The sequence below is a fragment of the Medicago truncatula genome, chromosome 3 (genome assembly GCF_003473485.1).
Source record: "Medicago truncatula cultivar Jemalong A17 chromosome 3, MtrunA17r5.0-ANR, whole genome shotgun sequence".
In the NCBI taxonomy this organism is placed as follows: Eukaryota; Viridiplantae; Streptophyta; class Magnoliopsida; order Fabales; family Fabaceae; genus Medicago; species Medicago truncatula.
This window is the reverse complement of record NC_053044.1, coordinates 47,221,212-47,238,016: the sequence shown is the minus strand read 5'-3', so window position 1 is coordinate 47,238,016 and position 16,805 is coordinate 47,221,212. Positions and strand designations below refer to the sequence as shown.

The following is a 16,805-nucleotide window of genomic DNA, read 5'->3' as shown; positions in this document are numbered from 1 at the left end:
ACTATTGAGCATCTATGTATTATTATTTTTTTTGACGTTGAAGCATTATTAGTAGAACATACTAGTAATTGTGATTTTCCTTAATTAACTTATGCTCAAAGATCAATCTCCTTGACTAATTATAAGGGTTATTATCTACTCTAACTTTAATGAGCTCTTAAATCCAACTCCTTCTGTTCCTTTTTAACTGTCTCTTTTGAAGAAATTTTTTGTTTTCATTTAACTGTCACTTTCAAAGTTCAATGCAACATTAAATATTGTTTTACCAATATTATCCTTAGCTATTTATTGCGGAGAGAGAAATATATGAAATGAGATATTAAATGAATAAGGTCATTATAGTAAAAGTACAACTTATTGCATCAAAAGTAGTAACAATCATTGACTATCTTGGTTTATGTAAAATGTCAAAATGTGAAAATTAAAAAGGAACGGAGGTAGTAACATTTTAATATTTCTTTTTCTTTTTTGTCTTAGATGAAGTGGTAATCCACTGAAATTAAACTCAAATACAACTGTGAGATTCCGGATTCGAACGCAAGTCACAACGTCCGACCTTACAATTTCGGCATTTGCCAGTTGAGTTAGAACTTTTAGACAACATTTTAATATTTCTGATCAGTGAACTACACGCATTTCCTCATATGAATTCAATAATCATTTAGACGTGTGATTAATGACTCACGAGCATACTCTAGTTTTCCTTCAAAAAAAGCATACTCTAGTTTTCCATCCTGAAATAAATTGAAAAATTGAGTCCTTTGAAAAAGATTTCTATGAATTTAATAATCCTTTAAAAATATGAATAGGATTTTCGAAAAAATACTAACATTCTAATGTCAAAATTGCAAAATTAATTTAATAATTCATCAATGACATGTTCTTTGATGATTAAAACCATATTCGTATTTTAGCGCAAAATAAACAGAGGAGCATGCATGTAAAATATGATCTACTACAAGTTTGATTTATCAAGGATGTTAGGAATTAACACTTGATAAATCTTTGATGGTAGTCTCTCAACGACAACAATTTAAAATATAGATAGAGATGTGATGATTTGAAACACACAATAAAAGTTAATGACGGCTAACTTAATTTTTTCTCAATTGTTACTCATAATGTCTCATTTGGAGGAGAAGAAATAATGTGTTATGTACGATATTATGAAGACCATAACCTTATATAGGATGCGAGCCATTGACATCACCTTCCATTAATGATCAACTTACATACACATATATTAAACTCATATCAATTAATTAAATGATTAATTATCGAAATATAAATCTAAATTGTCTTTTTACTTGATCATTATTCAAATAAAACTTTAATTGATAAATAACTAATGTAAATTTTATTCTGATATATGCCTCAATATATAAAAATATTCCAACAACACTAACCTCATTAGATTTATGACATTCATCAAAATCCATGCATCCCAAATAAAAAGATAACTTAAAATTGATGTAACAACTACGGACTCGCACATTTGAATGTTGCTTTTTTTTTTTTTGTCAGGTAACCTAGTGGCTAGAATTCACCTTATAAGGTGAATAAGTGGGGTGTCTGGGGTTCGAACCCCGACCCCTGCATATAACAATGCATTGTCCCTGCCAACTGAGCTATACTCACGGGGACAGAATGTTGCTTTTGGATGACACCACACACCCTCGAATTTTTCATATTTAAATATATTATTATAAATTATAATTAAAATATTATGTTGCATATAGTCAAATTCTCTCAAATATTAGTTTACTTTGATTGTTTTGTTTGTTTATAAATTATAATTAAAATATTATGTTACATATATTTAAATTCTCTCCAATATCAAGTATTTAGATGAATTCATATGATAAGAAATAAGTATATTGAATGATTAATATGATAATATTTTAATGTCAGAGACTCTTTTAGCTAGCAAAATGCACAAATCAAGGACTACTCTGAAATTTCGATACATAAACTATTATGACTAGTAGCTACACATTCAAGGACTAAAATTATTATTACAAGTTTAATTTTCATCTACTCTGAATCTAACGTGTGCATTTGTGCGGCCGTCGCAAAAGATCCAAATTTGTGATTGGACACCTAACTGATTGTCCTCGTACTCTTATTCATCGCTAACCACAAGATATTCTTCTTTTATGACAAATTTCTTTTATGAAAAAATAAAATAAAAGATATCCTTGTACTCTTATTCATCCATCACCCACCACAAATTCAAAATCAGAAAAACGACAAAATAAATCAATTCTAACAACTTAAAATCCAAAAAACTATAAAATCAACAAATTCAAACGGCTTACACAATGAAATCCATAGATTTTAATGACTTAAAATCATAAAAACAATAAAATAAGTCAATTCTAACAGCTTAAAATCCAAAAAACCTGAAGTCAACAAATTCTAACAGTTTAAAATCTAAACCCAATCAATTCTAACAGCTTACAATCAATAAGCACCGAGATCTATCAATTATAAGCAAAAAAAAAATCATACCTGAGCTAGAATCTGAAGAAGATGATGCGATAACCGATTAAAACGACGAGCAAAGAGAACTGCGGCAACAAGGAGAGAGAAGCACACGGAGGCAAGGAGAGAGTCACCACCACGGAGAGGAGAGAGAGGCGCGGTGAAGAAGCATTGCGAGAAAAGAGAATATGAGAGTGGTGTGAGAAACGCGTGCGATGAAAATGATAGAAAATTTAAAAAAATTGTAATTTAGGTGTTATTTTAAATGCTTTAAATTTTGGAAAAGAAAAATTCTTATCTAAATATCTTGAATTTCAAAAATGAATTAAATATTTTCCCAAACAGTGAATTTAGTCCAAATCAATTCAAATACTCCAAAAGATTACATTCCCTAGTTAAAGTTCCCTATCCAAACACACTCTAAAGAAATTCTTTGGGTTAATAGGTCTTTACCCCCGTAATATAGATCATTTCCGATTTTCCCTCATGTAAAATTTTTATTTTGACTCACCCTCTGTAAAAATATTTTACAGAGGCAAAACAAATAACCTATATTATATAGGGGTAAAGACCTATTAACCCAGATTCTTTTATATGGAATTTGAAAAGTAAAACCAGTATTTCTACGCTATATAGTGAAAAGTAATTTTAACATTTCTGAAACGTCAACTGCCAATCTGAATTAATCTTGTTGCTGACTCAGATGATATATTATCATGCTAACCATCATCAATAATATTCGACTGAAAATTTTACCATGTGCCTTAAAACAACCAGCCATTCTAGACTCCTCTTCCTTGAAAATGTATAATTTTACAGTACATAATGATTTACTACACTGATTTTCTGCATCAATTACATAAATGATAGATGACATTATTATCATATTGATTGCATCATCATGGAATTTCACGCTTCAAATGTACAAACGAAATAAAAAATTTGGTCGTTGGACAATTGGACAATGAGCTCAATTTCAAGCTTAGCCTGAATAATAATAGTCTCAACTATTGCAAATTAGTTTGCCTTGACAACCTGAGGCAGTGATTTGAGAAGTGCCGAGGATGGCCTTCGAACCGTGTGATTAAGCAGTAACATAAAAGTCAGAAGTGTTAAGGCTCCAGCTTGATGTGCAGTACCCAATGAAACAGGTACATATGAAAGAAGGGTCGTAATTCCCAAGGTGACCTGTCACCAAACAAACCAAGTACAATCATGTAAAGCATCCCAACAATATTAATCAATATTCAGCTCAGAAGGATCCCAACAATATTTAACGATAAATGGTACAAATCATAGAAAACTGAGAATTGAAATAACAACCTGAACAGATGCCATGCCAAAGATGCCTCCGATCACAGACCGGACTGCAGGATGTATGTCCAGTTTTCTTGTTGACAACCATAAGGCACTCACTGAAATTAGGGTTGCAGTTGCAAGAATCCGGTGATTGAGCTGTTAAAACAAAACATGTATTAAAAATTTATGTTGTTAAATTCCCACGGATTGGCAAAATGGCGGTCCAGTTTAAGTTTCAAAAAAATTTAAGTAACAAAGGAAAGAACTGCTGACATCTGAGATGTAAACATTGTCTGCAAAACCATAATTACAAAAATAAATGTACTGCTAATTTACTACCTTCAAAAAAGTACTTTCCAAATAAATAAAAGGACAACCAGATCACAATTCAAGAAACAAAGGTACTGCAATTTTTAACTTTTCAGCAATAAATTAGCATAGATAATACCTGTACAGTCGATGTATTCTCAAAGAAATTTCGAATCAGAGGTTTCATTTCAAGAATGTTTTCAGGGATCCATGTATCACCCATCTTCGGAAAAGTATTAAATGCATGCCCCTGACAATCAACATGTAAACAAAATGATTATCTTTTATCCTCACCAACCACTCAATTATCATTACAAGTACAAATAAAATAGGCATCAAAATTGTTCGACAAGCTAACATACAGCATCATTTCCTGCAACAAATGCACCAGAGACAGCAGTAAGACCAACAAGTAAGCTGACAGGCAACGCAAGTCTCTTTACTTTAGCAGCCCCACGGACCCATGTCAGTGATTCAGCCGGTGGCTCAGGCATAACAACAGAAAGTGCAGTCCAAAAGAGACCGCAGTAAATAGCAAATGCTGATGTGAGGTGAGCTGCGAGACGATAAGGGCTTACTCTTGGCTGAGAATATTCAGTTGGTGGTTCCTGAGGAAAAGAAACTATGGTATTAGAATCTGGATGAGTTAGTCAATTGGACTTGAAACAAACAGATTATTTTCTTTATGTTCCAACCTCTAAACCACTTTTAACCATCCACCAGCCAATGAGACCCTGCCCGGCACCCAGGCCAAACAAAGCAGAAACTCTTAGTGCTAATCTCAATGTAATATACCCTTTATGAAGAAAATATGAATACGGTAAAACAAACATAAGTCCAAGTGCCCTCCCCCACATACGATGTCCATACTCCATCCAATATATGAACTTGAATTCTTCAATCTTCATTCCTTTGTTTACACTGGAAAAAGTGTGCAACAAAGTGTTATCATCACATTAGTATAAACTACATAATCAATCCTTTGATTTTCATAATAAATACACAGTCAATACTAAAATTATAACTAGCAGTCTACTTTATTAAGAAACAAATTTGCTCCTTTGCAAAGTTCCAGAAAGCTGTTTCCAAAAATGTAAATCAACAAGTTTGTTCGTTTATACAGTTCCAGAAAGCTGGTTTCAAATATGTAAATCAATTTGATAAATCATTATTCATTTTATCTTTTATTTTTTTTAACATTATCCATTTTATCTTATTAATTATCATCTCATCTATATAGCATTAAACACACAATCGGATGATTTTGCTCTGGTGAAGCAAGTTTTTGCACTTTACCGCTTGTATTCAGGCGACTGCTGATATTTCTCAAACTCTTGCAACCACGCCTCATCAGACAAAGGAGGGAACTCACCCGTGAATTTCCAATCAGTCATTGAAAGACCAGATCTAGTGAGTCTGGTTAAACCCCCAAGTATGACCATAGTAAACACCCATGCAGCAGAGCCAAAGAGCCATATTCCAACCACCTTCTGTGCATGAGAACCTCCTGTCACGAGCAGTTTCAACCCCTCGTTATGTATGGCCCCAGCAGACACTGTCTTAGAAACACGATGACCCTAAGAGCACCACAACAGTTTTCTCAGAACTCAGAACTAAGCCAATATACATACTAAACAATCACACAAAACATTGGCGATAAAAACATGAACAAAAGAAAGTATTTTCCCATAACGCCATTGACATTTCACAGATAAAAATCAATTCAACTAAACATCTTTCAACAAACAGTTATAGGGTAAAATGTTGGTTTTTACCTACTTGACTCATGTTGAATCACCATTTGATAACAAGTAGATTGCTCAAAAAAATATTGATGAACATTGAAAACATAAAGGGTATGGTATTGGACATCAAATTGACAAGTCTCCAATCTAAATCAACTAATTGAAGCATAAATTGAATATACTACATAAATGCATAAATATAATAGAATGGTTATAAGGAAAATAAAACAAAGTACCTTAGGAGTATTATGGGATCGGAAAGTACGAAAGAAATGGGTGGAAATGGAAGGATTAAAAAACTTGAATGATTGTTGTTGTATGGAAGAAGGATGAGAGAAAGGAATCGTTGTCGTCGTAGTCTTCCTCCCTGTGAGCTTATGAATCAAACATATTTCTTTGCTGCGTTTTAAAATTGCTCTCCCAAACATCTCTCTCTACCACACTGCAAGTGACAAAATTTGGAATAGTCAAAATAAAACTATAATATGTGAATCATATTGCATTTCTAAAATTTAAATGGGTGGTGACTGGTGATAAATAAAAAAGGAATACGCTTATCGAAAACAACTTACAATGTCTTTCAAGAAAAGAACGAAGAGGATCTCAAGCTCAACAGTGGCGGCGGCGCGTGCCAGAGGGAGCGGAGAGGCGGCGTCGCGAGTTTGCTGCACACTCTAATCTCTTTGAGTTGAGGGTTTAACCAAGGTTTTGTTTTGCGAAAACTTTCTTTGTCGCTTATTGCCTCCGCGTGTCGTTTTGTACGCCTAGTTCATCCATGGTTGAAATTAATATCGGTTCGTTAATAAATATTGGTTAATTAAATTTCTAATCCCTTCGAGAAAAAAAATTAGTCCATTATCGGTTATACTAGTTTAATAAGGACATTACATAATATAGAGATGAGGTTCAAATTTCGAACACTATATTTATTATCCATTAAAAAGATTATTTTAGTCTGGAGATTATTTGACAAAAAATAAACAATTTTTAGATTGATTGATTAACTGATATACTTAGTCAGATACATCAATTCTTTAATGATTTTAAATTTTCTTTTTTTTTTTTGTTGATAATAGTGACATAGGAAGAACCGAGTTTTAATATTAGTTCCTAAAAAATATGGCAAGATGTTTTCATCTTTCAAAATGTTTTGGTTCTTAATAGACATATTTTTTATGGTGGGGTTTAGCATGGGAATGGAGAGTTGTTTTCCACCATGGGAAAGTTTTTTTCAACCATTAGATTAAAGAGGAGTATTAATTTTATCATGGATTGCCTACACCATATTTTTTCCTTTATCTTTTACACTTTTTTTGTTCAGATCTGGAATTTTTTTCTTTGATAATCCGGTAATCATACTCTTACGCTCTATCAATTTCAACATTGATTTCATTATGTTTATATGTTTTTTCTATTGCTCTATTACGTATAAGGCAAAAAAACTCAAGATCTGGAATATTCTCATACAATAGGGTCACCAATATTCTCATGGACATGAACATTCTTGTTCATATTCTCAAAGGGTAGTTGAATTTCTATTGCTGCATTTTTATTTCTTCTCCTTCTTCTTCTTTTTGTGGTACTTGAAACCTTTGTTTCATTGTTGTTTGTGATGTTTTGAACCACATAGTTATGTGTTTCTAATGAAGTTTTGCACATGATTGTAGTAACATTGTTGCGTGTTGATAAACAAAATGATCCAAATGATGATGATGAAGCTAGTTTGGATTTTAATGGGATTCTATCACAGAAGAAGCAAGTTGATGATCCAAATGATGGTTAAGTATATAAGCATGGAAAGAAAAAAAATACAGATCTGAACAAAAAAAATGTAAAAGACAAAGGAAAAAATATGGTGTAGGCAGTCCATGATAAAATTAATACTCATTCTTAATCTAATGGTTAAAAAAACTTTCCCATGGTGGGAAACAACTCTCCATTCCCATGCTAAATGCCACCATTTTTTATATGTCCTTAACCTTCTTGAACATATTATAATAATATAAATACATAGAGGTTGGATATAATACATTTTAGGGTTAATAGGTCTTTACCCCTGTAGTATAGGTCATTTATGATTTTCTCTACTGTAAAATTTTTATTTTGATTCAACTCATATAAAATATTTTTGTTTTGATTTACCCCTCTAATAGGTCAAACAAAAACCAATTTTATTTTATTTTTAAGAAATTTTCGTTTTTGTTTGGCCTATTAGAGGATAAATCAAAACAAAAATATTTTACAGAAGGTAAATCAAAATAAAAAATTTACAGGGAAGAAGCCAAAAATGACTTATATTACATGGGGACTAAAGACTTATTAACCTAATATTTTAATAACTTGGAGCGTTGAATATATCTTGAGCATAAACTTATCATAACTTTGACATTAACATGAATATATGAACCACTTTTTATTGTAAAAAAAACATGAATATAAACTAACCATTAGGACAAAAAAACAAAAGGTAAAATTTTAGGAGGATGCAAAACATTGCTTATATTTAGAGAAAAATAAATAAATTTATGGGTCTTGTTTTTTTTTTTTTTAAAGAAATTTATGGGCTTTGTTAACAAGTGCCCTAAAGATTAAAAAAATATAAACAATTGATAAATTTTATGTAGAAAAAATTACTTTTTGATGTTTTAATGTGTTGAATGCACAAATTTCAAGACAAAATTTTCATTTTAAACCTCTTATCAATTGCCCTAAGGGCACTTGTTAACATTTCCCTAAATTTATAAATAAAGAAAGAAAAATGTTAAAGAATATTCTTAGAGTTAAAAAATTATTGACTCAAATGAAAACATTCTACTTTTTAACAAATGTCCTAAGGGCAAACACTTGTTACCTTGTAAAAATTTGTAGAGATCCTTATAGACTAATACCTCAAATTCATCCCTGAATTTTGCAAAATAGCTATTTTGTCCTTGAATTTACAAAATGTCAATCAAATCAGTCACTCCGTTACGTTGGTCTGTTAACGGAGGTGATGTGTAACGTTAACCTCTTATAAGGCTTACCACGTCAAATGTCACGCAAGCAGGGACCAAATTGATTGATTTACGGAAAATTGTCAAGGACCAAATTGATGATTTTTGGAAAATTGCCAATGGCTCTTTCTCCTCTTTCTCATTAACGGCTCTTTCTCCTCTTCCTCATTAACGACTTTTTCTTCCCCAAATATATAAATTTGGAACCCTAATGTGATAATTTGTCACCAGAGTTCAAAATCCCCCAAATTTCTTCCATGAATTGATGTCAATGTTCTTCCCCAATTCAAAAAACTTAAAACCCTAATTTTTTTGATTCAGTTCGAAATTCAAAAATCAGTGGTCATTGTTGAAGATTCAATGTTTAGAAATGATGGGTGATGGGCGTATGGGCATAAACAACTACAACAGTCGGTCTTCATCTTCAAGCTCTATGTACAATGATGAGGTGAGAGAAGTTCAATGTTGGTGTCCTAAAATTTGTGTTGTAAGAAAAGGCAACACTGTCAACAATAGTTATGTGATGTGTGAATGATTTGTTTAAGTAGTACAAATTTTGTCTTTTTATTGTATAGGATGATGGTGAAAATTGTAAATTTTTTGTGTGGGTTGATGAAGTTGAAGAACTAGGCAATTTTAAAAACAATGGTGCTGGTCATGGATGAAATGCAAGATTGATGGAGAAGCCAAAGGATAGGGGGAGAGAAGAGGTTTGGAGGGCAAGGTTGATGGATAAAGCTGATTGTGTAGGAAGTGAGCTTAGATTGATTAATATATTGATAGGAGTATTTTGTTTGATTGAGTTGTTTAAAATGCTATTTTATTGTGTCAAGTTCATGTAACATTGTAATGAAAAGAGGTTGTCAATGAATGAATCAAACCTTTCTATCAAAAAATTTCAATCAAATTGGTCCTTGAATTATATACATATCCATCATATCGATCATCAAATTAGTGAAAATACTATCAAATATGTCCTTGAATTTTCACAACAGATATCACTATGATCCTTGGTGCATACATTTGCTGAACAAAGTAAAAAGTAAAAGACAAACACTTTGATTATAAAAAGACAGACATTTGCATACCATCATAAATCATATATTTGATGTTCATAAGTCATTACATAGCCAAAAAAAATAACATTACATAGCCATCAAGTCATCAAATCATTTGATGTTCTTAAGTGATTACATATCCAAAAAAACATAAACTAAATAAGTCCAAAAAACATTAATTAAACTAGTCCAAAAACATAATTTAAACATGCATCAATGCTTTGGAAATTCTGGAGTTGGGATAAACTCCACGTATTGGGCTTGAGTAGAAGCGGATGGCCCGTAATTTGGATTTTGAACTCTAATAACTCCAGCAGCAGTTGGATTTTGTGGAGCAGGACCCCTCAGTTAGATTTGAAATCACTGGTCCTCTCATGCCATATCTCCTTGTACTCATTCTCTGCAAATAAAATCAATCATATCAACCCTTAAATTATAACAAAATCCATCAAATTAGTCCTCAAATTATGACAGTAAGTCTCAAATCGATCAACGACAACACAAGTGATAGAGGGGTATAATTGGAAACACAGAAAAAATTACATTGAAAAGTTAAATCTCGATTTTTTACCATTTCCATCAATTTAGTCATTGTACACGTGGCTGCCTTGTTGACACGTGTACATGACAACACAACATGTAAGAGGACACATCATCACCACTAACGGAGCTTTTGGATGGAGGGACCATTTTGATGGACGTCTGTAAAATTCAGAAACTAAATAGATATTTCGCAAAATTCCGGAACGAATTTGACCGATTTTTGAAAATTCAAGGACGAATTTGAGGTATTAGAAGATCCTTAAGACAAACAAATGTTCCAAAATGATATTATAATTAAAGAGAGAGGGATTCCTTATTTTGGTCAAGAAAGCAACTCTGTCCTTGCTATAAATCCCCACTTAAAGCCATCATCGTCGTCGACATCACCTTGAATTTTAGCCATTCACACTCATATCACTTTTTATTTTTAATTTCATACGCTAAAAATGGCTGATAAATTGTTACATCAATAAAAGTGGCTAACAAAACTTCAACAATTCTTTTTTATAAATCTGTATCTATTGTATAAGTTAACTAATATTCACACAAAAAATGTTAAAACAAAAAAGTGACAGAATTCTTGTGGCCTGACTCTACAAGCAGGCCACTTCAATCAGTGGCGTACTAACATAAAATGTACAAATCCTCAAAACATGTCAGAAGATTTTGCATCTAACATGAATTTACCTATGACCAAAATCCTACTTCTAAGTTCTAGCTAAGCACCATACTTCAATTTTTTTTGCAATGCTATATTGGGAATCCTAGGCCTTTATATTGAAAACTCCTTTAGGAATGTTTCCACTTTTACCAATCAAAGCCACTAAGAAAATGCAAAATTCAATGAGCTTTGAATTCGAGGGATTGTAAATTTGGAAACCAACAATATAATGGTGATGATGCATGTCTGGAGTGAAGCTCAATCTACCTGTTTCACATTCTCCGCAATGTCACTGTGTTACCAAACATGCACAGAGTTGTCATGAGTGATAGAGTCTTAAAGCGCAGGGAATCCAAAGTTGTTAAATGTCTTGATGGTTCCATCAAGACCAGCTGCAACAACTGATAGTTCCCATGATAAAACGGTTATACCTGTTTCACATTCTCCGCAATGTCACTGTGTTGCCAAACATGCACAGAGTGACAGAGCCTTAAAGCCTAGCGGGGAATCCAAAGTTGTGAAATGTCTTTACGGTTCCATCAAAACTAGCTGCAACAACTGATGGTACCCATGATAAAACAGTGATACCGTAAGTCTGGAGTGAAGCTCGATCCACCTGTTTCACATTCACCGCAATGTCACTGTATTACCAAACATGCAGAGTTGCCATGAGAGACAGAGTCTTAAAGCCTCGCAGGAAATCCAAAGTTGTGAAATGTCTTGATCGTTCCATCAAGACCTGCTGCAACAACTGATAGTCCCCATGTTTCTGGCACACAATTGTCATGGCATAGATTCTTAAGACATAGCTCTTCATCCTCAGATTCAACTTCTGAAAGAGGTGAATCCCAACTGGGAAGTTTCTCTTCGGGCCATGTCATAGAACCTCGGCATGAACCATCAATGGAGAACCAACTACCAAAAGAAAAACGTTCAGACTCTCTAACGCATTGTCGTTGAGTTTTGGAAGAATAGTTGGCAAAATCGCTGAGAGAGCAGCTTCTTTCTGCAGTCATGCCTGACCAAGGTATTGCAACAGTAACCCCCTTGGAGCGAAAGTACTCACAAGAACTCTCAGTTTTTCTCTGTTTGGAAAAATGACCTTCGGAGTCATTGAAGTTCCAAATATACACACGAGAGTCCTCTCCGACTGAAATTATGTGTTTTCCACTTGATGTAAATGAACCAGACATCTGACTTCCTGACATTGAAAGGCCTGCAAATTGTAGTAGTATGATCAGACAACTTTGAATATTCCATTTAAAGCAAGTGTCAGTAATGTAGACAATTGAGTTAAAAACAGGGCATTGGATAAGGAATGCACACATACAATACGCGCAGAATCGCTAAAACAAACCTTTAAAGCTTGTAGTTAAAGCATGCATACTATATGAGAAGACTAAAAGAATAGAATGCATGATTATATTAATCTGAAGGGTTCAAAATCACAAGGTCCATAACCGATAATTCCTACATTATACTACCGAAGTAATTTAGCCCATGAACAACAATCTAGACTTCTAACCTATCCATGAAGAGAAATGAAAAGAAAAAGATTCTCATTGGATATATATTACAGGTTAAGTCTTAAACTGAAAGCCAATATATTTTCTTAAACATTGCTGAAGTCTAAAAATAGAAATATGTAACAGTGGAAGGACAGCAGATCAAGCTGCAATATCATGCAATGTGTTTAAAAATTTAACAACTTCAAGCCACTATTTATTTTTACATAATAATTTAAAATATACAGAAAAACGGATATTACCATAATTAAAAGAGAAGACCCTTAGAATGACGAGACATGCATAGCAAATAAAAAATAGAGAGCGTTTGGGGATTACATTACAGCGCCAAGGTCAGAAATAACAAAACTAAGCTCTTAAATAAGAAATTTTTGCAATGCCAATTAAACAATTGAAGTATCAAAACTTAGTGCTCTACCTTTATATGTCTGAACAAGTTCATGGCCTTCCAATATTCTAACTTTGGAATCTTGTGATGTGATCATAACTCTCCGATGGTTTTTCTGGGAAAACTGCAATGAAATTGGGTGTTCCATTGTTAATTAAGGAAGTAAAAAGCATAACTCTTTATTTGCAGTGAAGCTTTTTCAGAAGAAAAACCTGAATGCCAGTAATCTTGTTGCTAGATGATCTCTTTTTTTCATTGACACGAATCTTCGCCTCAAGCTGGAATTGTTTACCTAAAATCATAAAATTCAAATTAGAAATTACTTTCAACTTATGTCAATATTCCTTTTGCATTGTATTCGTAACTATAGAAATGTCACATGAGTAACAAATAAGTAAATACCTGAAGCAACATAAAAGCGGCAAGTACCAGAAAGGGAACCAACTACAAACCCCTGCATAAATAAAAGGCAATAGGTTCAAAATCATACTAAGGAAAGTTACCAGAAATGCAACAGGTAAAAAAGGAACAAAATTCTGAAAAGATACATTCAGTCAAGTATCCCTAACATACCTTCCCATCTGGCTGATAACTTATAGCACTTATGATATCTCGTACGTCTGCCCAGTCAACAACTCGCTCTTCATGTACTCCCCATATTCGGACTTTACCATCTATGGAACCACTGATGAAATGATTTTCATCAACTGGGTTGAATTGAATGCATGTCACTGTTTCCAATTAAAATAGAGACACAGTTATTATTATACTTCTGCGATAAAGATGTTGTAATACTTCACATCACAGTAAATTATGAAAATGAAGTAAGCATATGCTGCAAATACATTTATAAGTAAAAGAAGGTGATTTTATACTTACCATAATCATTGTGATGGAAAACTTTTAAACTTTGATTACAACCAATTTTCCACATGCGAACTGTTTTATCCATAGACGAGGAAAGAAGCATCTGCAACAGGTAAACTAGTTCAGTTTTCATTTGAATATAAGTAGCAAAAAGAACAAATAGAGCTTATAGCATAATTGAGGGACAAAAGTATTAAGATTCAGCAAACTCACATCAGAATCAGACCAAGCCAAGTCCATCACATCACTAGAATGACCATATAGTTCTTGCAGCGGGGATTCCTCAATTTTGAGAATCTTCCTTGGAAGAACAGCTGGGGTTTTGCTCGAGCATTTCTTCGGAGAAAAAGACATGTCATGTTTCAATTTGCTAATGTCACGGTCTTCTTTAGCAAAACAAATACTTGAAGCCTTCAACGACGAAACACACCATATACGAACAACACCATCTTCACCTCCAGTTGCTAGATACTGACCATTAGGACTAAATTTCATAGTCCAAATTAGACCTTTGTGTGCTCTGATCTCTTGTCCAGTATACACAGCACTAAACTGATTCCAACTTTTCTTATTGTGCCTTACATTGATTTGAAGAGCTTTCCTCGTACCCACATTACCAGATTTTGATCCAACTTTCCCTCTGTTCAGAACTTTGTTCCACCACTTTTTCTTCTTCTTTTTACCATTATCAATAACATTAGATTCTTCTAATGTCTCAGCTTCTCTATGTCTCAGATCTTGACTGGAACATGATAGCTCTTTATCATCATCATCATCATCATCATCTTTGGGATCAACCAACTTCTCATAAACATGTTCAGCATCAGACAAAATACAACCATTTGATACTGTTACACTACAATCCATGATCCTCTCCTCACAACAAACTATTTCGTTTTGAGAAGAAGCATCAACCAAACCCATCTCTTGTAGAAACCTTTCTTTTCTTACCTTCACACTAACAGGCTCATTAAGCCAAAACTCATACCTAAGGTCTTGTTTAGTCAAAAGAGAGTCTTCTTTAGAAGGTGACAAACATTCCAATGAGTCAAAGAACACATCATTATCTCCTTCATCAGAGATCATCAACATATCTTGTAATAATCCTCCTCAAACAAAAAAGTCCCACATGAAAAGAAAAAGAAATGCAACTAACTAGCTAACAAATTATTTCACTTTCTCTACTCCACACACCTTAAATATCAATCAAAGCCCCTAAAATCAAGGGTCCGAGATTCAATGTCAAAACAACAGGCAGAGAGAGACCAAGTTCGAGGAACCAAGAAACAGCTTCAGAAAAGAACCAATAACAAGAGGTTTTTGCATGTTGTGAAAAACTCAAACCTAGGATCCCAATACTTAAATAAGTAGAGTAAAAAAAAAAAAATAATATTAAAAAACTAATCCCGATAACATAAAAAATGAACCAAACTAAAAAAAATGAGAAAAACAAAGGGTACCCGTCTTGTGAATGTGAAGCAAAAGCACAAAAAATTCAAGTTGAACACCGACCCTCCAGCTATTAAGGACACCCTTAAGTCCAAAACTCAAAGTGCAGTGAACCAAAGCAAAAGAGGAGGGTGTAGCTGGCAGTAGTACCCTGGTTCAAGACACGAGAGAAAATGGCGGAAGAAGAAAGAGAGATTGTGTCGTGTCACCCTTTGAGAAAACAAAACAAGCCTCGAGATTTGAGGTTATTGGGATTGAAAAAACAAAAAGTGCAATTAGAAGAAGATGAAGAACAACACACACGCACGCAGGAGCGACAAACAAACACGAGCGGCGCGACCCGAGAAACAAGAACAAGCTAGGCTACTACAACTACTGCTACTACTACTTCTCTTGTCTGTCTCTGCAACAACCACCACTCTATACTAAAACAACAACAACAACACCTTCATGCTTTTTCTTCTTCTACTTCTTCTTGTAATCCCCACCTATCGCTTTCTGTGTCATAACAAAAACCAAAAAACACACATTATTCACATAGACATAGAAAGAGAAAAGAGACAATTTCGGTGTCATTAATTTTTAATCATAATCAGTGGCACAAGATTAACATTCATCATGTGTGTATCATGACATTAAATTAAATTCAAGACAAAAAGGAAATAATTTATTTAAAATATTTTCTATATAAAGAATAATTTGCCCGTACGCGTCAAGCGTAAGTAAATAATAGAGCGTGACGCGAATTAAAATGTGGTAATGATATAATTAAAAATCTGAGAGCACACACACACACAGGTAGATATTCTTCCTAGCTTAGTTTTTAAGTGGCATTAATGACTAATGGGCGTTACATATACCTAATAAAAATAGGAGGAGTAATTGGTGGGGGTAGTACCCTAGAAGTGATGGGCACAAGAACTAAATAACTAGTACTGGAGCTATAAAAATGCCGTTTTAAAGAAAGCGATGAGTCGAAACATGAAAGGGTCTAAGAGTTATAGGTGTCCACTTTGAACCTTCATAGGTCTCCTTATTACAGCAAAACATTACTACCACCACAACTGCATTGCATCTCACATTTTTAATTCCTTGGGCTCTGTGTGGAACTCCTACCTTTTAATGCTTCCTCTACCTCCTATCCTATGTCTTTCTTAGTACTCATAATGTAGACTTAGTTGGCATTTCATTTTTTTATATGAACGACCATTAACATCATCTGAAATTCACACATACAACTGTTATATCTCGAAATTAAGTCGAATAAAAATGTTGGGTTTAATATATTTGTTAGTTGAGTTAGGTTTTACGGGCAACTAAAATAAGTCGATGATATGACACAAAGGAAAATAAATTAATTTGCATATACCTTGGTGCTTCTAATGCAGCTAGCACTTTCTTTGTATGCCCCAAGCTAGGAGTTCTTTCTCTGAAAGGCTATCTAGATTATAACTCTTTTTAGTATAGGGGGTTACAGAAAAAA

At 33.5% G+C, this 16,805-nt stretch overlaps 2 protein-coding genes across 5 annotated transcripts; both read right to left on the bottom strand.

Annotated features, from left to right (window-relative positions):
• Positions 1 to 3,162: 3,162 nt before the first annotated feature.
• Positions 3,163 to 6,583, bottom strand: LOC11435031 (cytochrome c oxidase assembly protein COX15). The gene is made up of 8 exons (XM_024777622.2): positions 6,410 to 6,583; positions 6,074 to 6,279; positions 5,389 to 5,669; positions 4,788 to 5,013; positions 4,455 to 4,700; positions 4,232 to 4,342; positions 3,808 to 3,939; positions 3,163 to 3,672 (listed from the first exon to the last, which is right to left on the bottom strand). The coding sequence occupies exons 2-8, from the start codon at positions 6,263 to 6,265 to the stop codon at positions 3,502 to 3,504; spliced, it is 1,359 nt and encodes a 452-aa protein (XP_024633390.1). The 5' UTR covers positions 6,266 to 6,279; positions 6,410 to 6,583; the 3' UTR covers positions 3,163 to 3,501.
• A 3,491-nt stretch (positions 6,584 to 10,074) lies between these two features.
• Positions 10,075 to 16,805, bottom strand: LOC11435030 (2-deoxy-glucose resistant protein 2). Of its 4 annotated transcripts, none has more exons than XR_003009828.2 (8): positions 14,087 to 16,080; positions 13,886 to 13,976; positions 13,580 to 13,737; positions 13,409 to 13,460; positions 13,219 to 13,298; positions 13,037 to 13,130; positions 11,360 to 12,308; positions 10,075 to 10,288 (listed from the first exon to the last, which is right to left on the bottom strand). XR_003009828.2 is itself a non-coding variant. In XM_003602521.4 (8 exons), the coding sequence occupies exons 2-8, from the start codon at positions 14,963 to 14,965 to the stop codon at positions 11,776 to 11,778; spliced, it is 1,887 nt and encodes a 628-aa protein (XP_003602569.2). In that variant the 5' UTR covers positions 14,966 to 15,820; positions 16,692 to 16,805; the 3' UTR covers positions 10,921 to 11,775. The 4 variants fall into 4 exon arrangements, 2 of the variants coding, with proteins under 2 accessions (XP_003602569.2, XP_024633395.1); XR_005645294.1 differs by lacking the exon at positions 10,075 to 10,288 and adding an exon at positions 10,921 to 11,359 and having other exon boundaries at positions 11,524 to 12,308; XM_003602521.4 differs by lacking the exon at positions 10,075 to 10,288 and adding an exon at positions 16,692 to 16,805 and having other exon boundaries at positions 10,921 to 12,308; positions 14,087 to 15,820.

Coding starts and splice junctions, on each gene's coding strand:
- LOC11435031 (XM_024777622.2), bottom strand. CDS start 6,265: ATGTTTGGGAGAGCAATTTTAAAACGCAGCAAAGAAATATGTTTGATT. Junction 3,940..4,231: donor AGAATACATCGACTGTACAG/GTATTATCTATG, acceptor TTGTTTTAACAG/CTCAATCACCGGATTCTTGC. Junction 3,673..3,807: donor TTGGCATGGCATCTGTTCAG/GTTGTTATTTCA, acceptor GTTTGGTGACAG/GTCACCTTGGGAATTACGAC.
- LOC11435030 (XM_003602521.4), bottom strand. CDS start 14,965: ATGTTGATGATCTCTGATGAAGGAGATAATGATGTGTTCTTTGACTCA. Junction 13,461..13,579: donor GTTATCAGCCAGATGGGAAG/GTATGTTAGGGA, acceptor TTATTTATGCAG/GGGTTTGTAGTTGGTTCCCT. Junction 12,309..13,036: donor ACTTGTTCAGACATATAAAG/GTAGAGCACTAA, acceptor TACAATTTGCAG/GCCTTTCAATGTCAGGAAGT.